Below are 26,281 nucleotides of genomic sequence, written 5' to 3'. Positions count from 1 at the left end.
TAATAACTTAAAGAAGTCACAACAGGGCCTTTAATGTGGATGTGAAAGGTTGAATTAAAACACTCAGTCAATATAGTTTGTCCATTTAATAAACTTTAAAACACATGGTTTTGCTCAAATGATATTGCAGTTTGAACAGCTCAGTTTTGAGTTCCAGATGGACACCGAGACAGCCCAAATCCTTGCAGTCTTTTCACATAAATCAATTCAAACATACAGAAAGAATAAGGCCTTTTCACTGTAGAACAAAGCACTTTTTCATCAAAAGAACCGCTGTGAACTTATTGAGAATCACAAGCTTGACATTACACGTTAGTTTTTTCCATTGGCATAAGAAACAAGAAATTAAAGATAAAATTGGATATAAAAGAAAATATAATTTATGTATATATATCTGGGAGTAATAAGTGAAAACAAAGTGTGGTTATAATAGAAAAATACAATTGGTCACATTGTGTGCCCATCAAGGCAGGACTGCAGATCCTGGAATCATTGGGAGTGTGTACAGATGCTTCACTACAAGGAAATTCAATATGAATTCAGTAGCAAAGACTCTTTCAACTCACAACATAATAAAAAGCGTTTCTAAATGCACTTTACAGGAGCGTTTAGATATTTTAAACAGGTTTTTAGTACAATATTAACAGACAAAATTATTACAAGTGTAAATGAATCAATGTAGGCATCTCACATTTACACTACACTTAAAAAAAAAAAAAAATAGACTATATCAGTTGAGTAATTGTTGCGTTATAGAGGTTTACCGATCCACCCAGTTGATGTGAGAAGACTTTTCCTCATCCTGGCTGTCTCTAAACCATCATCTTCAGATGCAATTGCAAAAAATGGCCTACAAACTACAGAGACATTCCTGATACAGAATACAGGCAGAGTTTAGACAGTAAATCTGCATTCAATTCCAGCAAATACATAAAAATCTCTAGTGTGCATTGACTGCATCCCATGGGTCAGACATGAGTATAAAACTCACCGCCAAGTCATTTCAAATATGTATGACTTCCTTTCTTTTGTGAAAAACAAAAGGAGCAGAATGACATTCGGCTGTTACACAGAAAAAAGCAAGAAAAATGGATCTGAAATGACATGAGGGTGAGTAAATGAAGACAGAATTTACATTTTTGGGCAAATTAAACACACGGATGGACTGTTGGTCTGAGGTGTTATGGAATAAAAAGACCTACAGCATAACAAATTACTATAAATTGTATGTTCGTTTGTCCTGAATCACATCTGAGCACAGCTGATTTGAAGCTTCATGTGAAATATGAATTTTGACAATTTGGACAAAATTCACAGAGTAAACTGCACAAAAAATGCAGCACAACATTACATAGACTACACTACAGCAGGATTACTGAACATTTAGACACCCCCTTCATATGGAGCCATTTATGGTTACTATCTATGCTGCCTGTCTTTTAATAATGACAGATTAATCAAAAACCCAGTGATTTTGATCATGAAATAACCTGTCTAAGAGTCGCCGATCAATCAAAAACAAGCCTTGTTTTATGATTGGATGAGAGCAGGCCTTGCCTCTTACTGATTGGTTGGGATTAGACATTTTTAGTCTCTTGATTGGCAACGAATGGGCCGTGCTGCTCACTGATTGGCTGAAAGCAGGCCCTGCCTCTGGGCATGCTCGAGGATGGCGGTGTGGCAGAAATAGTACTGCTCAGGTGTTTGGATGCTGAAGGCACGCTGCGCTCTCATCCATCGAACCGTCTGGCAAATGTTAAGAGTCCCGACGTCCTGCAGCTGGGACAGACAGATATCCAGCGCACAAAAAGTACCTGTTGGAAGAGGAAGTCCATCTGATAAGCCATTAAAGGGACAGTCCACCAAAAAAAAAAAAGAAAGTTCTGTGATAATTTTCTAACCCTAGTGTTGTTTCAAACCTGTATGACTTTCTTTATTCAGTGGAACATGAAGGAAGATATTTTGAAGACTGCTGGAAACCGAATTGTTTGTTTCCCATTGGCTTCTTTGTCCATATAACAGAAGTCAATAGGAACCTAGACTATTTAGTTACCAACATTCTTCAAAATTTCTTCTTTTATGTTCATTTACCAAACCTGTATGACTTCCTTTCTTCTGTGGGACATGAAAGAAGATATTTTGAAGAATGTTGGTAACTAAATAATTTTGGTTCCCATTGACTTCAATCAATGGGAACGCAAACTATTTAGTTACCAACATTCTTCAAAATATCTTTCATGTTCCACAGAAGAAAGTCAGTCATACAGGTTTAGCAAATGATGACAGAATTTTCCTTTTTGGCTGGAACTTTAAAGCAGCTCATTAATATGAAGATTTGTTTTTGAGGTCCGTTTAATTACTGACCGGTCCGGCCGATGCCAGCGCTGCAGTGGACCACCATGGGCGGGCCGAGCGGATGACCCCTCCACTGAGAGCCGAAAGCCTGGACCGCCCACTGCTGCTGGTGCTTCACGGCACCCAGGAAGTCAATCAGAGACAGTGCGGAGGATGGGACCCCGTAATCAGGCCAGCTGAGGAACTGAAAATGAGTCACCTGTCTCTGTTCGAATGTCTGGGAAAAAACAACAAAATAAGTTCAGACAAAGTTCCATTTTACTTTTCTTCAAAGTCAGATATACAGAACCACAATATTCAAAGCCAGAGCAAAGGAAGTTATATTTTAGTTCTGAGTTGGCAATCTAAATAAAATGTGATGACACAAAAAGGCTGTGTGAAACAAAGATAACACATCTTTCTATCCCTTGTCTTTGTTGGCTGATTCAAAAAACAAAGAAAAAAAAAAAAAAACAGTCAGTGTGACCACTGTAGATACACAAATGAATCCAATGAGCCATTCCTTTAAAGAATCAGTCCAAAAACTCACAAATTCATGAGTTTTCAGTTTGAATCATTCTTACAAATGAGCACCTCAATTGCTGGACTGATCGATATATCTCAAATATTCATTATATATTCGCAAATGATTTTGCTGCTGATATATACAGCTGAGAATTGTGAACATTGCCCTTTAAACTCATTTTTTAAAGATACAGACAGAGCTAGCTCAAATATCATCAAAATGCTCTCAAATATGTAATTTCTAATGATATTACTCAGAAATACTACAGCCACATTAAGTGGTGAGATTGAAATCATTATATAAATCATAATTAGTGACTTGTTGTTTATCGAAAACATTAAAACAAAAACTGGTATATGTGTGGTACCTCAGTGTTGTGCAGCTCAAGTGTAGTTTGGTTGTAATGTGCATGTTTATCCACTCTGTGATTGACCACAGCGATGTGCCCATACACCTCCTGACCGCCCTCCTCCTTAGGCCAGTACTGTCCACACTTCCTCCGGCCGCCCTCGTCCGTCCTGCGCACACACACAGATCTCTAAGCAGCAGTCTTCGTAATCTACCGTGACAGCGTCCATATGCCACAGCTCTAATCTGATCTCAGAACAGATCGGTTCTACAGAATAACCTTTTATTAAGTGGCTCAAATCTGATTGGCTGACTTCTACATATTTCTAGGAGTCAGACTTCATTTTATCAGCCCAACAAGAAAGAAAGTTGTATTTATGTTCCCAGGCTGCTACAATGAGAACAAAGTTTGTGCCACTGAATCTCAAAAAAAAAAAAAAAAAATTTGGTAGCAAGCATGAGCACAACTGTACATTATATTCTGCTCTCTGGTTAAATGTGATTTATGTTAACCATAACATAAGACGACCGAATAGTGGTTGGCCATTTCACATTTGTTGGTCAGAAAACCTCTTCCTTTCTAGGCGGGTGGATTTTGGCCTGAATAAGTGGCAATTTGGACTAGACATTTTTTGTGATAGTAAAACGTCTGGCTATGGATGACTACACATCATTTTCTCTATATTTGTTAACTACCTTGTTGTCATTACGATGACAAGCACACTTTGCTCCCAAGCCATTCTCCAGAAATCTCCGTAGGTTTTCTCTAATGGTCCTGTTAAGAAACAGATGCATCAGTTCCAGTGCAGGTTAAGAATCATAATCCTAAATATGATGAGTTATATAAATAGATGATTATTTTTACCCTGAGTCCCAATATATGCATTTTTCTGTTTGTATCCATCCATGAAGCTGGCATTTATGTAGTCTGAACTCTGTGGAAAGAAAACAATCAGTGTCCAAAAAGTTTGGGTCAGTATTTGTTTTTAAAGAAATTAATATTTTTATTCAGCAAGGATGCATTAAATTGATCTAAAGTAACAAAAATATTTTTAAGTTGCAATAGATTTCTATTCAAAATATGAATATGGATTTCTGAAGGATTATGTGACACTGAAGACTGAAGTAATGATAATGAAAATTCAGCTTTGCATCACAGGAATAGATTACATTTTATAATATATTACAATAGAAAACACCTTTAAATTGTCATTATATTTCACAATAATATTGTGCTGTATTTTTTTATGAAATAAATGCAGCCTTGTTGAGCATCTTTCAAAAACATAAATTTTACCGACCCCAATTTTTGAATGGCAGTGTGGATCAGTCTAAAGAAGGCCAAAACTGAATAATATCAGACAGCACAAACCTCATTTCTCCTCGCTTTGAGTAGCACACGAGTCTGATCGAGACACAGCACGTCGCCATAACGATTCCGCTCCTGGTTGTGAGCAGCCCTTTAGAAGTTCAAAGACAACATGAAATCAAACTCTGTTTTACTCTAAAATACCCCACATTATGGCAGGTAAAGTCCACACTCACAGCGCACAGGTGAAGGTTCCAGGTGGCTGCTCTCTGCGAAGCTCCTCATACTCCAGGTAGATCCCGCTGCGCTGGGCGCGGTTCAGGTGGGCCATGAGCTCGGCCAGACCCATAGCCTCAGGTCCCGGGACGTGTATGGACGTGTTCTCCAGCGGAATCCCCACCAGCTCGTCTACAGGGTCCACACGTCCGTTCTGCTCAGACAGCAGCTGCAGGTTCCAGCTGTGCACGTCCAGAGGCAAACAGCCGCCCAGGTGCTCAGGTAAACAGTCTCTGGGCAGATGCTGTCGCAGGTCAGACATCTTCACCATTTGAACCTGAGATGGTTTAGAAATAATGAAACTGACAGTAGCTATGTTTCCATGCAAAGATGTGAATTTAACTTATACGCAAAACTGGAATATCACATAAAAAATTAGCGAATTAAGCACTAGGGCTGTCAGAATGGCTGAAAAACTAAATTCGAATTTTAAAAGGCATAATTTCAGTTAGGGGGAAAAAGCTTTTGGCTTCTCTCCTGAGGACACAAGAGGGCGCATCGAGCAAAATATTACAAATGCACGTTTATTCAAAGCAATAAAATAACACTTTGAAAAAAGTGCATAATGTTTAAAATAATGTCTATAAACCATATATAATTAAGTAACTTAAACAATTAGAAACAAAACTGCATCATGTATGTACAGTGCCCTCCAAAAGTATTGGAACAGTACGGCCAATTCCTTTATTTTTGCTGTAGACTGAAAACATTTGGGTTTGACATCAAAAGATGAATATGAGATGAGAGTAACATTTCAGCTTTTATTTACAGGTATTTTCATCTGGATCTGATACACAACTTAAAAGATAGCACCTTTTGTTTGAACCCACCCATTTTTCATGTTACCAAAAGTATTGGAACATGTGACTGACAGGTGTGTTTTGTTGTCCTGGTGTGTCCTATTAATTGATTATTCAAATAAATAGCACTGAATGTCTGCGCTCAGTTTCAGATCCGTGCAGACTGCATTTATAGTTAGTTAGACGTGTAACCAACATGAAAACCAGAGAGGTGTCTATGGGTGAAAAACAAGCAATTGTGAAGCTGAGGGAAGATGAAAAATCAATCAAACCATTGCACAAACACTGGCAATAGCAAGTACAACCATTTGGAATCTCCTGAGGAAGAAAAAAACCACTGGTGTACTAAGTAACACACCTCAAACGGGTAGATCAAGGAAAACATCTGCAGTTGATGACAGAAACATTGTGACAGCTGTAAAGAAAGACCCTAAAACAACTGTTAGTGACATCAGCAACAACCTCCAGAGGGCAAGAGTGAAGGTATCACGATCTACTGTTCGCAGAAGACTTCATGAACAAAAGTACAGAGGCTACACCAGAAGATGCAAACCACTCATTAGCAAGAAGAATAGGAGACGAGCCTAAAAAATTCTGGGACAAGGTTTTATGGACTGATTTTATGGACCAAAGTGATTGAAAGGCTAAAGTTTGGAGAAAGAAAGGATCGGCTCATGATCCCAAACATACAAGCTCATCTGAAACACAGTGTACACAGGTGTACATTATAGTACACATTACACAAGTAATATAATGGCTTGGGCTTTCATCGCTTCTTCTGGGACAGGCTCATTAATCTTAATTAATGATGTAACATGATGGCAGCAGCAAAATTAACTCAGAAGTCTACAGAAATATTTTGTCTGACAATTTACAGAAAGATGCAACCAAACTGATTGGGAGATCCTTCATCGTGCAGCAAGATAATGACCTAAAACATAGTGCCAAAACAGGAGTTCACCAGGGGCAAGAAGTGGAAGGTTTTAGACTGGCCAAGTCAGTCTCCACACTTAAACCCTGTAGAGTATGCATTTTACCTGCTAAAGAAGAGACTGAAGAGAGTAACCCCCCAAAACTGAAAGAGGCTGCGGTGAAAGCCTGGAAAAGCATCACAAAAGAAGAATGCAAAAGTTTGGTGATGTCAATGGGTCACAGGCTTGATGCAGTTATTGAAAGCAAAGGATTTGCAACTAAATATTAAGTGTTTTTCACTTTAATCTATGTTAATTCTATCTCTTCCAATACTTTTGGTAACATGAAAAATGGGTGGGTTCAAACAAAAGGTGCTATCTTCTAAGTTGTGTATCAGATCCAGATGAAAATACCTGTAAATAAAAGCTGAAATGTTACTCTCATATTCATCTTTTGATGTCAAACCCAAATGTTTTCAGTCTACAGCAAAAATAAAGGAATTGGCCTTACTGTCCCAATACTTTTGGAGGGCACTGTATGTATAGTTTAATACAAAGGACCGAAAACCAATCACAAAGAGCATTTATTTCATTTAAAAACAAGAAATGCAGTAGGATGGGGAAAAACTGCCATAAAGTCTCGAGACATGTTTTTTAAAAGTTGAACTTATGTTAATTTTACATTTACATTTTACATTAAATGCAATAAATATGCATTCTATGTGGTTTTGATGCAAACAACATCTTCTCCGCAACAATGTTCTCTTTTTCCGCAATATTTTGAATGAACAACGTAACAGTGCCACATCCAGTAGTTTCAACTGGATAGGCAAAAAACAAAAAAAACAAAAAGCATTTTAATGCTATGATACCAACATCGTCACGGCATCTTGTGCGCCACTGATAAGGCTGCCTGACGTACACCTAAAATTTAAATGTAAAGTTTTTTATTCGAATGTGGATTTTTATTTTAAATTTGACGAATCCTCAATTAATTTTTTTTTGACATCCCTATTAAGCACTGTTTCCATCCAGTGAGTTGAAGAGAACAAAATCGTCACTTCCTGATTAACTTGCGCTAAACATCATGAAGAAAAAGAAAATTTGAGAAGGCACTGTATATACAGGTGCATCTCAAAAAAGTAGAATATCGTAAAAAAAATTATTTTTTTATTGTAACATTTCAAAAAGTGAAAATTTCATATATTCTAGATTCCTTACATGTAAAGTAAAACATTTCAAAAGTTGATTACAATTAGTTTAGTTGTTTTTTTGTTTTAATTTTGATGATTAGAGCTTACAGCCAAAAATCAGTATCTCAAAATATTAGAATATTTACATTTGAGTTTCATGAAATGACCATCTCTACAGTATAAATTCTGGGTATCTCTTGTTCTTGGAAACCACAATAATGGGGAAGACTGCTGACTTGGCAATGATCCAGAAGGTAAGTAACAGAAGTCACAGAGGGTCAATACTGAAAGGGGTGGCTGTTCACAGAGTGCTGTATCAAAGCATATTAAATGCAAAGTTGACCAGAAGGAAGAAATTGGGTAGGAAAAGGTGCACAAGCAACAGAGATGACCGCAAGCTTGTGAATACTGTCAACTTAAGCAAAGCTGATTCAAACACTTGGGAGAGCTTCACGAGGAGTGGACATAAGCGGGAGTCAGTGCATCAAGAGTCACCACGCTCAGACGTCTTCAGGAAAAGGGCTTCCAAGCCACTTCTGAAGAAGAAACAATGTCAGAAGCGTCTTACCTGGATTACGGAGAAAAAAAACTGGACTGTTGTTCAGTGGTCCAAAGTCCTTTTTTCAGATAAAAGTAAATTTTGCATTTCATTTGGAAATCTAGGTCTGGAGTCTGGAGGAAGACTGGAGAGGCACAGAATCCAAGCTGCTTTAAGTCCAGTGTGAAGTTTCCGAAGTCAGTGATGATTTGGGGTGCCGTGACGTCTGCTGGTGTTGGTCCATTGTGTTTTATCAAGTCCAAAGTCAATGCAGCCGTCTACCAGGAGATTTTGGAGCACTTTATGCTTCCATCTGCTGACAAGCTTTATGGAGATGCTGATTTGCTTTTCCAGCAGGACTTTAGCACCTGCACACAGTACCAAAATCACTTCCAAGTGATTTACTGACCATGATATTACTGTGCTTGATTGGCCAGCCAACATGCCTGACTTGAACCCCATATGGAATTTATGGGATATTTTCAAGAGAAAGATGAGAAACAGTCAATCCAACAATACAGACGAACTGGAGGCTCAATAGTGCCTCAGCAGAGCCACAGGTTGATCGCTTCCATGCCACACTTCACTGATGCTGGAATTTGTGCTGAAGGAGCCCCGACCAAGTATTGAGTGCAGAAATGAATATACTTTAAAGAACTTGATCTTTTCTGTTTGGCAAATCCTGTTTTTGATTGATCTTAGGAAATATTCTAATATTTTGAGATTTTTGACTGTAAGCTCTAATCATCAAAATTAAAACGAAAAAAACTTGAAATGTCTTACTTTACATGTAACGCATCTAGAATATATGAGAATTTCACTTTTTGAAATAAGTTACAATAACAAAATGAACTTTTTCACAATATTCACATTTTTTTAGATGCACTTGTAATAATTTTATGTTTGCAATAAATTACGAGCTTCAGAGCTCGCAGACGAAACGCGGTCATGTTATCTTATTTTAGGAGCCTGCAGTTTGGAAACGCAGTTCTGGGAGTTAATTATAACAAAGCACTTTGACGAGACTTTGCTCAAGCACTTTAGATTGACAAAACTAGCATTTCAGATGCTGTGCAATGTTTCGGTCCATTGGTTGGTCCAGTTTTATGCTTTCCCATCACAAAGTCACATCTTTTTTGATGCGCATTAAGAAACTTATTCAGTAAAAGTGTTTCCATCGTAGTTTATTTTATTTATTTTTTTAATCGGATAAAAAGTTTATCCTACTCAATTGTGCGCATAAGTTCTTTATGCACATTTTTAGAATTTATGAGCATCTTGCCGTTTCCATCCAGTGTTTTTTAATGCATATTCCTAAATGCACATAAAAATAGGTGGATGGAAGCTAAAGTGGCCACAGAAGATGAGAAAAGTGGGTTAAGCACATAGACCAGAGACAGCCAGGTCAGTGTACAAGTTTGTCAACCAGTCCCTAGCAGCTTAAAGGATTTGTTCACTTTTAAAAAAACTTTTGCTGATAATTTACTCACCCCCGTAACGCAATTACGTGGAAAAGGTCACGGTTGACTTAGGCGGAAGTACCGAGTCAGTAGGCTTTTTAATATTAAAACACCCAGGATACGCACACGAAATGGGCATTTTAAACGATAAACTGACACAAAGACATTTGAATATGTGTATATGGTCCTCCTTCCGCACATTTGTAAACACTGACTCGGTACTTCTGCCTAAAGCCAGGCTCACACTGTGCGATTTTTAATAATCTTTTGCGATTGCTGCTTGTCACACTGTACGAACATGATCCCCATGTCAGACTGTAGGATCTCAGTTGTCTTAATGTCAGACTGTACGACAGTCAAGACGTGATAAAACGGACGTACTCAAGAAGACTTGTCCGGAGTTTTACGTCATCAATACGTGACCCGCGTTCTCTCGCTATAATGGTAGCTAGCAAACAACAGCAACGTGTAGCGTTAGTTTTATTAATTACATGCCTTGATGTAAAAAAAAAAACAAAAAACGAAAAAGACGACGTGTGTGGAGCAAGTCATGGCTGGGCAAAAGAGTACTTTATGGACTTCCAGTTCTACAGAGCGAACTTGAGGTAGTTTTGTTATTCGAGTTTAAACATCCTGCCCCTTAATAAATAAACTTTAAGTAAACTTTACGTTGTACATATATTGTTTTTTACAAATAATGAATGGTTTGAAGTTGTCGCGCTAATTGCGTCATCAAGTTCAGTGCTCCTATTGGTTCTTGGTTTGACGGTCGTCGTAGGAGATGTCACACTGCAGGAAACTTGAGGAAAGTGTCTGAAATCTTCTGACACTGCCAGAATTTAATCGGAGGAAAAAATTGATCGCAACGGCCATTAATCGGCTGTCGGTGAACATGTCAAACCAGCGATCTAGACAACCGATTTTAGCCTAGGATTATAGGAATCTTTTAGGATGTTAGGATTTTCAAAATTTGTCTCAGACGAACAAATCGTGGCCAAAATCGCACAGTGTGAGCCGGGCTTAAGTCAACCGTGACCTTTTCAACGTCATTGCGTATTACGTGACGTCACAAACGCGCATCACAGAACAGAGCAAGGCGAGCATTTGTGCTTATAAAACTTAAACTTTTTGATTTATTTTTGAAATGACCGATCGTTTCGCTAGATAAGACCCTTATTCATCGTCTGGTATCGTTTAAAGTCCTTTGAAGCTGCACTGAAACTGTCATTTGGACCTTGAACCGTTTGGGTCCCAATGAAGTCCATTATATTGAGAAATGTTTTCATCAAAAACCTTAATTTCTTTTCGACTGAAGAAAGAAAGACATGGACATCTTGGATGACATGGGGGTGAGTAAATTATCAGCAAAAGTTTTTTTAAAAGTGAACTAATCCTTTAACCAGAGCGTTATCAGCTCTAACCTGGTTAACCAAGTTGGTTTATCAGGGCCAACCTCCGCTGGTTTTTATTTAAATCAGCTATTGCCATATATGTGTGCATACTAACCCGTTCTCTGAGCTTCTCCTTCAGTAACAGACTCAAAAGGTTATACGGGACCCTGAACCACACAGGAGCTCCAACAATAAGCACTTTCTTCAGCCGTGCTGGGAACGCACCCTGCAAACAAAAAGTAAATGTTTGGACAGATTTTCCTAATTTACTCTGACATCGAAACCCCACAAAACCCACCAACTCTCAGACACAGGAAAACCGCACACAGATGAATCACAAATCTCACCTTGAGCAAATTGAGGATCTTTTTGCTGAGGTCCAGTTCAAAGTTTGTGTAGTTGGATCCAGCCATGTCATAAATGAAGACCAGTCCATTTCTCTGAGTCTCAAAACTACAGGAAAGAAAGAGAAAATTATAACGTTGCAACTCACGATAATGAGCCATTTTCTGTTGAACCAATCTCTGGTTTCACACAACAGTCAAAAGTTTAGAATAATTAAGATTTTGAAAGAAGTCTCTTACACTCATCAAGGCTGCATTTATTTAATCAAAGATACAGTAAAAACTGAAATATTGCGAAATTTCATTTCAATTTAAAATAACCATTTTCTATTTTATTATTTATTTCGGTAACACTTTAGAATAAGGTTCCATTTATTAACATTAGTTAACAACATTAGTAAACATGAACTAAGAATGAACAATACTTCTACAGCATTTATTAATCTTAATGTTAATTTCAGCATTTACTGATGCATTATTAAATTCACAAGTTGTGTTTGTTAACATTTGTTAATGTAGTGGGAACTAACATGAGTAAACAACGAACAACTGTATTTTCATTAACTAACATTAAAGTTTAATAAATAGTATAATAAATGCATTGTTTGTTCATGTTAGTTAATACATTAACTAATGTTAATAAATGGAACCTTATTCTAAAGTGTTACCTTTATTTCAAATGTAATTTATTCCTGTGATGTAAAGCTGTATTTTCAGCATCATTACTCCAGTCTTCAGTGTCTCATGATCCTTCAGAAATCACTCTAATATGCTGATTTGCTGCTCAAAAAAACATTTCTGATTATCATCAATGTTTCAAACAGTTGTGATGCTTCATATTTTTGTGGAAACCCTGAATTTCTTTTTTTTCAGGATTCTTTGATGAATAAAAAGTTAAAATAAAAGTTTAATTAAAAAACAAACAAAAAAACACATTGACCCCAGACTTTTAAAAGGTAGTGTATATAGGTTACCTCTCAACAGCTTGGTCCAGTAGGTAGAACAGGGCCTGAAGAACCACGTGGTTTCCTGTTTTGCTGGGATGGTGCAGTTTAGCTGTGTACAGGGCGATGGATGCGCCAGATGGGTCCCGAACACCCTGATACCAGAACACAAAGTAAACAATCTCAATCTCATTTTTAAATCTTTACACGGTTAGTGGTCTCAGCTCTTTGGAATACTAGTGTACTACTTTGTACTGCATACTAAATGTTGAAACAGGATGCAATTTGCAATGATAAATGCTTCAACAAACAAAATTGCTGTCACACTCTCACTTGACTGCATGTTTAATTCATGAATTTAGGCTGGCATTCAATTCATAAGCAGTTCACAAATAAATACCATAGTTCTCAACTTCTGAATAATTCGCAAATTCTGAATAAAATAAAAAATAAGAATAAAACTAATGCATGAATAACTAAATAAATGATTATCCAAACATACAGTAAAACGCTCTACCAAATAAATATGGTAGTATTACATTTTAAGTAGTCTGTTTTTACAACTTTTTTTTAAACAAATTTGGAGTTAACAAAAAAAAATATGATAAAATAAATAATAAAATAAATGAATGTATTAATGAATAAATATCCAAACATACAGCAGTATGTTCTTCCAAATAATTAATAAATAAACACTAATAAAATAAAAAATATTTAGCATACAGTTGTATGCTCTTCCAAATAAATAATACAGTGGTTTTAAATTTTTAATCCAACTTTGTGCATTTTCTGAATTAAAAATCAAATCAAATAAGGTCAGGACAGTTGATATCACCTCCTGGAATAAAATAAGTGCAGGACACCTCTGGGTAGTAGTTTTAATTGTGTGCACACGGGGGCAGAACAGAGCGTGTCTCACTGAGTTGAGAAGGATGACTCACTCCAACATGACAGATCAGTAAAGAAACATTATATTTATCTCTGCCATTCAGTAAAACACTAAATCTGGTTTATTTGCTTTCAGCTGACCCATTTCCGTATGTGCAAGCACACAGCTTTAGCATTTATTAAATATTTATGTCAATAACCTATTCCAATAATCTGATGACTCATGAGATACACAGGACTTGTGTGCATCTCTCAGGGTTATAAATACAGTTGGCAGGATGTGAGGAGAGGAGACAAGAAGATGAGGAGGATCAATGAAGTATTGGATGAACCAAAGGGGTTCTGCCTCCGCAGCATCCAATCAGATTTCAGAATGTACACTCATCTGACCAATAGGAAAGCAGCACAAGGCAAAATGAGCTAAAATATTTGAAGAATGAATTTTGCAGACTTGACCTGGTTATAATAACCGGCTGAAAGTTGAAGTGAAACTTTGATTAGTGACTCTGCAGCTGTAATTATCGGAGCAGAAATGAAACATTTTTTTTTTCATTTGTGAAACGTTGATCTAATTTCCCTGATTTAAAGAGCATAAACAGCCCTTCTGAAGATACGGCCCTGATGTGATATGAACTTACCAACACAGTGAACTTCCCACTCAACAGCTCAGAGCGTAGCGGCTCCTCGTGAGGCTGGAGTTTGACAATGCCCTCCCTCAGACGTGTCTCCTGTAAGAGAAACAGAGCAGATATATTTATCTTACATGTTTTATGAAGGGGTTTATTTAAACTAATTAAATTAATTATATACCCTTTATTAATCATCTGTCTACAAAATACTTATTTAATTTTGTTTAATTTTATTTATATATTCAGTTTGTTTTATATTTTAATGTATTCTATACACAAAACATAAATAATAAAAACAAACAAACAAATTAAAATAAATTATTATTTATAAAATAAAATAAAGCCACTATCCTATGTGACCACGGACCACAAAACCAGTCTTAAGTGTCAATTTTTCGAAATTGAGATTTATACATCATCTGAAAGCTGAATACATACGTTTTCCATTGATGTATGGTTTGTTAGGATAGGATAATATTTGGCCGAGATACAACTATTTGAAAATCTGGAATCTGAGGGTGCAAAAAAATCTAAATATTGAGAAAATCACCTTTAAAGTTGTCCAAATTAAGTTCTTAGCAATGCATATTACTAATCAAAAATTAAGTTTTGATATATTTACGGTAAGAAATTGACTAAATATCTTCATGGAACATGATCTTTACTTAAAGTCCATGTAAAGAGAATTCTGAGAATTGTTTCTAAACACATTACAAATGTTAGAAATGTATTGCTGAAACACATTACAAAGACTCTGAAAACCATGTAATACTGAATTGTGGCATCATTTGGCTGGGTGGTTAATGGCACATTTTTCTGTTGTGTGACGAACTCAGAACACATTTTAATATCACTTTACACTAGGGCTGTGTATTGATAAGAATCTGGCGATACGATACGTATCACGATACAGGGGTTGCGATACGATACATTGCGATACTGTAAGCAAGGCGATATATTGGGATATTTCTTATTTTAGGAATAGGATATACATTTTTTAGGAAAGCTGTCATTAAGAACACACCACCATATGCAAACCTTAGCAAAAAATAAATAAATTAAAATAGTTTAACCAGAACACACTGGGATCTGCATTTGCAATAATCAGTCCCTGTAACATTCAACATTATTGAACCACTTTTTGTGCAGCACGAGTAAAGGGGGAAATATTCAAGTGCTTGCATGATTCTTTAGTTAAATGTATGTATAAAATGTATTTTATAAAAAGATAAAAATATATATTTATAGACTCTACTTTAAAGTTTCACAGTTTAAGTTTACACTTGTGACATGCAATGTCATAACATTTGATCTGAACAAAAAATGACATCTGCTTAATATCAAGGAAAAATAAAGTGCTTGCAGGATTCCTAAAGAAAACAAAACAATTGTAAAACAATCAAATAAATACAGAAGTTAAACATTCTCAGAACTTTTCAACTTGGATTTCACAGGTTTTTCAGTTTGTATTTATGTTCCGCGTGGAATCGCGAGCACCGTCCCAACTGCACAAAACGCCCCCGAATTACGAGAAAAAGCTGCAGCTGCACGGCGACTCTACCGCCCAACATTAGTGGAGTGCCCTGATGCTAGTATTTCCTGTCACTGTTTAAGTTCAGAGATGAAGACTAGCGGTCGGTATATGAACTCAAAACGAAACAACTGCCATGAATCTTGTATGATTTTTTTTTTTTTTTTTTTTTTAATATCGATATTCCGTTTAGGAGAATCGATACAGTATCGCCAAACAAAATATCGCGATACTCACGTGTATCGATATTTTCTTACACCCCTACTTTACACGGACTTTAATATCCTAATGATTTTTGGCATAAAAGAAAAATGTATAATTTTGACCCATACAATGTATTTTTGGCTATTGCTATAAATATACTCCAAAAGACTTAAGACAAAATTTCCTAATTAATTACCATAACATGCAGCCAGACACTGGTAATCGCAATATATTATTTTTTGTCAAGCCAATAACCTACATTAACCTGGAATGTGAAATATTAAAGACAGAGAGAGAATACATCAGCATCACTCTAGTGTTTGAGTAAAGTCTTTCTGGGCTGATTTTCGCTCCTCGTGTCTGGATTACTGATATCAGGAATGAAGAGCGCTTGTTTCTGTGAACACAGAAGTCAGCTTATGTTCTGAACACGTCCTCACCTGAACCCAAAAATACAGAGTTCTGGAGAACCAAAGCTTAGATCTGCTGCACACAGAGCCAGACGCCATGCAGATCTTTCCTGAGTGAATTAACTACAGCCCAACCCAGACACACAGACAAACAACAGCAGTCCCTGCTCAAACCATTTACAGACTCATTTCATTCTGAATTAACATCTGAAACAAAACCTGCGCATTTTATGTTCAGTTGCACTTTATAAATCTCTGTCCCAGTTGCTTTTAAATAAATCTAATTATAATTGGTATAAAATTAACCCTAAAAATAAGGCTGTCAATTTAACATGCTAATTCAGTGTCATTACTTAGAAAATAAATATTTTATAATAGTAGGCAAGTTATAGGCTTATAAAAAATTATTAAATTAAATTATTCAATGTACCTGAAACTTAAACCTACCAAAAACAAATCTTATTTAATTTATTTGCCCTTAGGGTATTTATTTTTAAGGATATTTCTGTCCTTAAGTTTTTATAAATAAAACATATGTTTCTGTTAATTAATTAATTACTTTGTTTATTATTATTTTTTTTTTATGTTTTATTCCCAGTCCAAGAAGGGAATAGATATTTCTATCCTCATGGTTTTTATTTTTCTGTCAGCAATTCTGTCTTTAAAATATAAATATTAAAGTTGTCAAGACACACACTCACCCTGTAGCTGTGAAAAAGCTCGATCGCTCGCAGAACATCAAACTTGCGGGCCATCAGAAACTTTACAGCCACGTCCCAGGACAATGGCGAGACGCCATGTTGGGACGTCCATTTGTTGATTTCCTCCAAAAACTGCTTTGTGGCCTGAGAAAGAAAGAGATAAATGTTGTGTTTTCATTACTATGGTACATTTAGTTCACAAATATGAAATCACCAGCTGCCACAAACCGAATACGGTTACATTTTGTTCTTTGGCGAGCACACAGTCTGCGCCGCAGAGACCTGCACTAGTGTGTCCGTAAGGGGGCTTTGAGTAGGTTTACAAAAGATTTACAGTCAAAACACTATGTTCTCAGTCATTTCCTGACAACTATAAACACTCACATACAAACAGGACCATAAGAGAGCGAGGCAGGAGATGTGAAAAAAACAAAAACAATGATGTTTGGAACCAAGAGGCTTTTGCGTCAGGCTTTGCTCATTTCATATCAAACACAGTGACGAAATCAAGCTAAACCGCATTAAATGAACTCTCTATAGAGAGATGCTGATGCAAATCACCTGACAGCAACTTCTGGTCATCTCAGAACTGATTTTCATATGTTTTCAATGCATTCTGGGAAACCATGCCTCCACTCGACTCACAGGAAACGCATCACATGGCTCCAATGTCTTCATTCCTATTGGTTAAACCTTTCTAAACATTTTTGGACAAGCCAAGGTAGGTCAGGCTTTTTGTGAACCAGCTCAATATAACAGGATATTTACTCAACATACTGGACTAATGCCATCAGCTATACAGACGTCTGAAACTATTCTTCAGAAATATGTGAAAATAAAGCTTCCCTGTTCATTTAACCTGATAACCAAATATAACACCAAAAAAAAAAAACCTCGGTCTCTCTCCAGAGGTTCCAGTCCACCCACTTGCACAACACCGTATCCTTAAAAGGACAGCTAACCAGCATATCCAGACAGACAGGCCTGAATGAACTGTCACCTCCATGAACTGTGCTGTTCAAGAATCAAGAATTTAATCTCCACAAAGTTCTTGCTCATGGCCTGTCAGTGAACTCTGAACATCATGCAAATTAAATGGTCTTGATTTGTTTTGAACAATGAAGCTGCCCTCACTTTTAAACAAATATCCTGCATCCTGTGAGTTCTTTGGTTTCCCAGCATGCACACTATATTTGAGGTCTTCCCCATAACATCTCAATGACTTTCAGCTATATACTATATAATATATATATAAATATATAGTAGTTATTTTGTTGGAAGTTTGTGTGTGTGCGTGCACTGTGCAGCACAATCTGCGATCTCTCTCTCTCTCCTCGTGTGTGTGTGTGTGTGAGCATTACTGATGTGTGTTGGTTAGTGTGCATCAATTAAAGCAGTGCATTAATATAGAGTGGTGATTAAACTGACTTGGAACTATCTTTGCATTAAACGGTTATACTGCATACCTGCCAGCCAATCAGAACCCAGTATTCAGACAGACCATGGAATAAACGTGAATATAAATAAAAAATAAATATATATCATATGTGAGACATCATCAGAAATCATTTTGTAAATTGTTTTTAATGAAATTTTTATATCCAGTACTGCCCTGAAAATACAATAACAAAACTTTTAAATTATTATTATATAAAACATAATTTTTTTTTAATGGGCAGCATTAGAAAGGAAAGATTGTAATAAAATAATATATACAAAATATAAATAAGATCTATTTTATATCTACAATGAAAAGACAAAATATAGTATGCCTGCATTTATTTATTTACTGATCTTTTCAGGGCAATACTCTCTCTCTCTCTCTCTCTCTATATATATATATATATATATATATATATATATATATATATATATATAGAAAAAAAAATCTAATGACAATAAAAATATATTTTTTTTTAATATGGCCCAAAGTGATGTTTTATATAATCATCATCTTTATATAAAACATACATATTTTGACATGTATTTAAAAAAAAGACAAGTGAAGAAGAAAAATATATTAATTATTATTAATATTAATTTTTTCAGGGCAGTACGAGATATTTTGAAAAACAAATCTTACAAAATGATATATATATGGCCAAGAATATCGGCACCCTTGGTAAATATGATAAACGGCGGCTGTGAAAATCTGGATAGTTAATATTTTATTTAAAATATTCACAAAAATCAAACCTTTCCTTGGAGAATAAGAATTTAAAATCGGGGGAAATATCATTATGAAATAAATGTTTTTCTCAAATACACGTTGGACACAATTATTGGCACCCCTAGAAATTCTTATGAGTAAAATATCTCTGAAGTATATTCCTATTCATATTCACAATTTTGAGCACTCCAGGGTGATTATGAACATGAAATTATCCAGCCATGGCTTCCTGTTTCACAGAAATATAGACCCTAGTAAACAATGTGACGTTTTTCTGTGGGCGGAGCTTAGGTGGAGGCAGAACGATTCCCGACTGCTTCACTAATGCTAGCTATGAAGTGTGTTAGCTTGTTATTTTTTTAACAATTAGTGAAGAAAATCGAATTTTACTTGCATATGTAAGATCATTCACAGTGCAGGACTGTGATTGGTATTTAAATAAGTTAACTTTAATGGACGAAACCAGACTGGCCGACCTGTACTCACTCAAACGATCTGACAGGATTAACGTTACCTCTGGTTGAGTGAACCACATCTATAGAGAAACCTAACATGTAGTAATGTGTAACTATATATATTTCAATTTCAGCAGGCAACTATTTTTACAGCTACATGAGAGTGAACTGGGCCAAAATACATGCATCGTATGCATCACATTAAACATTCAATGTGATTATATAGTATGCATGGCCAAATAGTTATTTTAAAGTATATACATCCTGTAAATGATGTAAGTTAAGTTTACGGTGACATTACAGTACCTTTACAATACGTTACATGCAGTACATTTGAAGTAAAATGTGAATATTTTCTCAAAATAAAAATACCAGAAACTAATTTTGAACTTTGTGTTTGATTATTCTTTCTTACCAAGTTCTTAGAAATTCCAGCCGCTATCACAACAATGTATATTACAGACGATTAAGCATATAAATCATCAGTTTGTTGTTTTACACACATGCACACAGACATTTACACGACATAGTCGTGAGATGCATAAGAAATCTTTAGACACGCAACACAAACCATAATCCATAACAACAAAAGACAATACTTTATTGAACCTTCTCTGATAAGAAGTGTGCTCTGCAAACGCGAGGATTTTTGATGAAATTTCTGTCCAGTCTGCTCGTTTTATCGCGTTTAACCACAGCTGTTGTCTTTTTTTTTGTGTCTAGGAGTGGCAGCAGGTGTGCGATAAAATTTCAAATTGGAGCTTGTAGTTATGTCGATTCTGGCCCCCAACATCACAAGATGATGACATTAAGCTCGTTGTGTAGCCGAATCTGTGCTAGTTTGAATTGGCCGCCTCCAGCTAGCGCTGTGACGTAATCGTGACGTCTATAAATAGGAGGGAAAACAAAAGCCCAAATTCCCTTAATCATCCATCACAATGAGAAAAAACAAAGAATATATTTCCGATGTGCAGCAAAAGATAATTGAGCTTCACAAATTAGTGAATGGGCTTTAAGAAAAGAGCTAGAGCAGTGAAGATTCCCATTTCCACCATCAGGGCAATAATTAAGAATTTCCAATCAACATAAAATGTTATGAAACTGCCTGGAAGAGGACGTGTGTCTATATCGTCCTAATGCACGGTGAGAAGGAGAGTTTGAGTGGCTAAAGACTCTCCAAGGACCACAACTGGAGAAAGTCTCAGGGTCAGAATACCTTAAAAAAAAAAGGTCAAACAGTACATCACCACGTTGTTTGGGAGGGTTTCAAGAAAAATTCTCCTAGCTCATCCAAAAACAATCTCCAGCATATTCAGTTATCAGACACGACTGGAACTTCAGATGGGACTGGTTTCTATGGTCAGATGAAACTAAAAAATGAGCTTTTTAGCAGCAAACACTCAAGATGGGTTTGGTGAACACAGGGATAAAAAGTACCCCATGTGTACAATGAAATATACTGCTGTATTTTTGATGTTGTGGGTCTATATTTCTGCTGGAGGTCCTGGACATCTTGTTTAGACACATGGCATCATGGATTCTATCAAATGCCAACAGATAAAAAATTAATAAGTGACTGACTCTGTTAGAAATCTTATAATGGGCCATGTTTGGATCTTCCAACCGTACAATAATCCAAACACAAACATGGGTCACGGAGCACAAAACCCAGCTTCTGCTGGTCATTCCAGTCCTCTGACCTGAACCCTGTAGAAAATGAGTGAGGTGAACTGAAGAGAAGAAGCACCAACATGGAGCTGTGAATCTGAAGGATCTGGAGTGATTCTGGATGAAGGAATGGTCTCTGATCTCTTGTCAGGTGTTCTCTAACCTCATCAGGCATTATAGGAGAACATTTAGAGCTGTTAAACTGGCAAATGGAGGTTTCAAAAAGTATTGAATAAAAGGGTGCCGTTAATTGTGGCCAATGTGTATTAGAGAAAAACATTTATTTCATAATGATATTTCCTCCCATTTTAAATTCTTATTATCCAATGAAAGGTTAGACTTTTGTGATTTTTTTAAATAAAAGCTCAAAAGGATTAACAATGCAGATTAATTTTCACAGCCTTCTTTGATCATATTTACAAAGGGTGCCGATATTTTTGGCCATGACTGTGTATACATATATTTGTCCGGGACAAGTGAATGTTTTGGTAGGGCAAGTGAAAGAGAAATTTACTTGCCCAATCGGACAAGTAACTTGAAAAAGTCAATACCAAAAACAATAATAACTGCCTTTATTTATGATATAGCCTTTGTTATAGGGGTGTGCGATACATATCGTTTGCGATAATTTCGTAATTGTTGTTTTATCAAGTGTACTGCAAGAATCAAACAAAACACACCTACAGAGTGCACGCATACATTACATAAAGTTGTCTAGGTTAGACTAGCTCGTGCGAGTGTGCTCTTTCACTGCATGATTCAGTATTACGATGCATGAAGAATGATCAGAAAATTCAAGATATGGGAGAAGAAAATGCATATATTTATATAATTTCATATAGTTTCACACGAAGATCAAGCGCCGTTTTGTTTGCTCCAAAAACCATCATGATTACAAATGTGATTTTATAACAGTGATTCAATAAAAAAATAAGTTAATATCAAGAGACTTAAGTTTTTGACACCATATTGCCTGTTTTTGCACTATTTCAACAACAGAAATAATTCCAAACACAGCCACAGCACTGTTCTGCATCTCTGAGCAACATGATGGTGTTTCATTCCTGAATGAATCAACCGTTTAAATGATTCGATTCAATCACAATGAATCACTTATTAACAGTGACTTGATGCCACCTACTGGTGGTTTTAATTTCACATTTACAGTATTTTTAATTTTTTTTAATAATTTCAAATATCAGTATTCAACGTTTTATGAATCAAAACATTATTTATTAATTTGTAACTGCAGATTAAAATATGCCATGTCCCTCAGAGCTGCATTAACAGTGGGTAAATATATCTATTCCACTTCAGATGCAGTTTCTGTGTTTCCTCTGCATTGCAAAGATGAATTTTGTTGATACTGATTTCATTTGTTTGGTAACAGCCCAAATGTCTTATACTAATTGTCTGATTAAATTGAACTCTAATTTAAAAATTAAAAATGTAAGTTTGAAAATGCATATATAAAGAAGTAAATATTAGCATTTTATTTTTAAGTTTAATATAAAATAATTGTATTTGTAATGAATACTCCCTTTTTATTTGAAAATACAACAGTATTATCACACTTTTTTTTTCCATTATTTTATTTAAAACGAAAAATCTAACTAAATAAACTAAATGTGTTTAGTATAACTACAATAAATAATTATATTTATAATTCAATTAAAAAAAAAAAAAAAAAAAAGTTCTCTCCGGGCAAGTAACTTTTATACTAACAAAAGGACAAATAAATGTAAATGACAAATTTATAATATATATATATATATATATATATATATATATATATATATATATATATATATACACACACACACACTGTATAAAAGGTTGAGGGTGTCAACTCTAAAGTAATTTTTATATTTTATCTTTTGAAAATCCGATATTAACCAATTTCTATAATTTTATTCATTACTGAGAAAAATATCTAATACTAAACAGATTTTATTGAATCCTTTGATAATACTCATAGTTTATGCTGTTTTCTCATTAAAAATGATGTCACTTCCTGGAGGATGACATCATTAAGGAAGTGGGTTTTGTTAGTGTAAGGGACATAACGAATGGAAAGTGATATTGAGCACAGAAGATAGAAGATATTATCAATTAAAGCAATATTTCCAATATTTCCTTGGTGGTTTAAAAAAAATAAGGAATAGTTTTGTATGTTAGAGTAAGTTGGTACAGGAAAATAATAAAAACACTTAAAACCACTAATAGCTAATAGTTCACAAAAATCTAAATGACTGATTCACGAATCAGACTGCTTGATTCTCAAGTTCAACTCACTGACTCAATGATCCTGTCTGATTATCCGAAGAACAACGATTTAAATTTAGTCTGTTTGCCTCAAAAGAGATATTACATGACTTCACACAAGTTGTACAAACTGCTTTTACGGTGCTTTTGCATTTATTTTGAAGCTTGAAAGCTCTAGTCCCCATATAATGCAAGCAAAAGGAAATAAGTTACAGTATATTAATTAAAAAATATTAATGGAACGACACTGGGCAGGGTATATGATGAATTTGGGCATTTGTAGATGAACTAATCCTTTAAAGTTAAAAGAATTCAAAGTAAGATTGATTCTAGAAGCTTCTTGCATGTTTAACCCTTATGTTGTGGGTAAGTTTGCCCCGCATCAATTTTGAGAAATACTGGTTAACCAATGAGATTTGTCCTCTATTTCTCATTTAGTGTCATGAACATGTCTGCTCTGATGTGTGTGTGGCATGTGCATATATACTTTAATAGTATGATTATTTCATGGTTTAAAGCAGCTTCATAGATGCACAACAAAACATTTTTTGATGCAGTTTATGTCGTCAGTTTCTCAACTACTCTCTGAGGTTATTTACACATGCATTTAGCAGCCGCTTTTATCCAAAGCAGCGTATACTTCACTGAAACCATACATTTTTATAAATGTATCATGTTAATTTAGCTGGGATTCGAACCCATGATCCTGATGTTGCGAGCACCATGATATAAAAAATACAAATATATTTAAAAAATGAAAATTATTGCCGTCAAACGATTAATTGTAATTAAAATATAATAAATAAAAGTTTTTGTTTACATAATGCGTGTGTGTACTGTGAATATTTACTTGCATATAAACACACACATGCATGTATATAGTTAAGAAAAATTATGTTGTTTACATAATGTATTTATATAGAATATAAATATATACATGTGAATATTTTCAAAACATACTGTATGTGTGTATTTATATATAAGTTACATATACACAATACACGCATTTATAATGTAAACAAACTTATTTTGGATGCGATTAATCGCGATTAATCGTTTGAAAGCACTAATTTAAATGTTTTTTATAACGTTAAACAAAGTTACAATACCGTTTCATTAACAATAGTTACATACAGTTTTCATGTTTACTTTTTTGTAATCTAACAAGTATTAATTTAAAAGGCTTACTATTTAGCACCACTTCCGTTTTTACACATGTGCTATATAAATAAACATTGTATTGTATTTTTACATGATGTTTTTCATGTTTTTCATTTCCTATATGTGTCGAACTGCATTTACCGTAATTCAATAAAAACCGTACCCATAACTTTGATAACTAGGTGCTTTGGTCTGAACTAAGACTACCACGGTAAAACACGGTAAGGCTGTTCTAGTCGACCGGACAGTGTCCCGGGGTTGCTTAGCAACATAACCGCTGGAACAGAGAATCGGCGTTAACCGGATTGTGACGGTATTTCATACCTGCTCCTCCTCGGCGCTCAGGCGGCTGGCCATCCTCTGCTCTCCCGCTGGAGGATGTTATTGAAGCTCACACAGCTGTTTAGATCGGACTGTAGAGATCAGACCGGGCTTTTTTTAGGCCCGTTAGCAGCGATTAGGCTAACAGCAGCAGCAGCGCGAGACTCGCGCCGTTTTCCGCTCGAGAGGCCCGCCGCTTCAGCACGGCGCGTTCATGATCCGGTCCCGGTTCGGTTGGATCCACACACATATATATATATTTTACACACATACACTAATGGTGCTCCAGCAGAGCTTCGGTCCGCCCGCCTGTGTGACGAAGGGAGAAATTCATCACGGCGCTCCGTCGAAAGTCGTCGAAGGCCGGTTCGTTTGTTTGGAGGTATGATATTATATTAAACGATCGGCTCCGTGTCATCCAGGAGCCTTTAGTCGCTTTAACGCGAGAAGGCGAATGAAGATCAGACGCTCCTGAAAAGCAGCAGCAGTGAAAGATGACGCTCCCTCTGCTGGCCACAACGGAAGACTCCAAACTGAACGACGCTCCTCCTCTCCATTCATAAAAACCGAGAGGAGTCCGAGTCATTGGAGCGAATCGGTTCGTTTGGACTGTTCCTTTCAGTGGACTTGTTCAAAAACTGATTTTTTGTTTTGTTTTTTTAAATTCAAGTTTTAAGTATTTAGATGAGTTCCTGTACGTGTTATTTGTCTAGTGAAATACATATTTAGTTTTACATTTACACTTAGTCATTTAGCAGACACTTTTATCCAAAGCGACTTATAAATGATGACAATAGAAGCAATCAAAACAAAAAAACAATGATATGCAAGTGCTATGACAAGTCTCGGTTAGCCTAACGAAGTACACACACACACACACAGACACACACATATATATATATATATATATATATATATATATATCAGTTTGAAAAGGTTTTGGTGTCTTGTTGCACTTGTATGATTCCAAGTGAGCCGAGTGATTTGCGAATCACTTTTAAATATTTAAGAATGATTCATTCGCGAATCAGAAGTCGTTCACACACACACACACACACACACACACACACACACAGGGTCTGGTCAGCTATCCTTGTAGGGACTCTCCATAGGCATACTGATTTTTATACTGTGCAGACTGTATTTCCTATCGCCCTACACCTAAACCTACCCTTACAGGAAAACCTTACAGGAAACATTTTTACTTTCTCAAAAAAACACGAGACGAGTCCCCATTAGTCTGTGTGTATTCAGGTTTAAGTCCCCATCAGGTTATATAAACCTGTACACACACAAACACACATTTATTTATTTATGTAAATGAAGACATTCTAATGTTTTCATAACTAACTAAAAGCAAGTTTTCTGAGTGCATAAGTCCCCCATTCTATATTTGTACTTATAGGATAACAGTTCAAAATAAGATATATATTTAGAATATTTAAGCACATTGTTGTTTAGTAAAATGTGCATACATAGATATAACATTTAGCTTATTTTTGAG

At 35.7% G+C, this 26,281-nt stretch overlaps 1 protein-coding gene across 1 annotated transcript; it reads right to left on the bottom strand.

Annotated features, from left to right (window-relative positions):
• Window positions 1-68: 68 nt before the first annotated feature.
• Window positions 69-25,304, bottom strand: ptpn9a (protein tyrosine phosphatase non-receptor type 9a). Its single transcript, XM_079411463.1, has 13 exons — window positions 24,781-25,304; window positions 16,738-16,881; window positions 13,901-13,990; window positions 12,405-12,529; window positions 11,434-11,539; window positions 11,202-11,312; window positions 4,754-5,070; window positions 4,581-4,668; window positions 4,074-4,143; window positions 3,905-3,983; window positions 3,228-3,378; window positions 2,365-2,572; window positions 69-1,814 (listed from the first exon to the last, which is right to left on the bottom strand). The coding sequence occupies exons 1-13, from the start codon at window positions 24,811-24,813 to the stop codon at window positions 1,624-1,626; spliced, it is 1,713 nt and encodes a 570-aa protein (XP_079267589.1). The 5' UTR covers window positions 24,814-25,304; the 3' UTR covers window positions 69-1,623.
• Between the last annotated feature and the right edge of the window lie 977 nt (window positions 25,305-26,281).

The sequence above is a fragment of the Barbus barbus genome (assembly GCF_936440315.1).
Source record: "Barbus barbus genome assembly, chromosome: 48".
NCBI lineage: Eukaryota > Metazoa > Chordata > Actinopteri > Cypriniformes > Cyprinidae > Barbus > Barbus barbus.
This window is presented reverse-complemented; position numbering and strand designations above follow the sequence as displayed.

Bases quoted from the DNA above. Each gene is read 5' to 3' on its own strand.
- ptpn9a (XM_079411463.1), bottom strand. From the start codon at position 24,813: ATGGCCAGCCGCCTGAGCGCCGAGGAGGAGCAG. The intron at 11,540-12,404 runs GTAACCTATATA...TCTTTCCTGTAG, and splicing joins CTGGACCAAGCTGTTGAGAG to TTTTGAGACTCAGAGAAATG. The intron at 1,815-2,364 runs GTCAGTAATTAA...CTCTTCCAACAG, and splicing joins CGCTGGCATCGGCCGGACCG to GTACTTTTTGTGCGCTGGAT.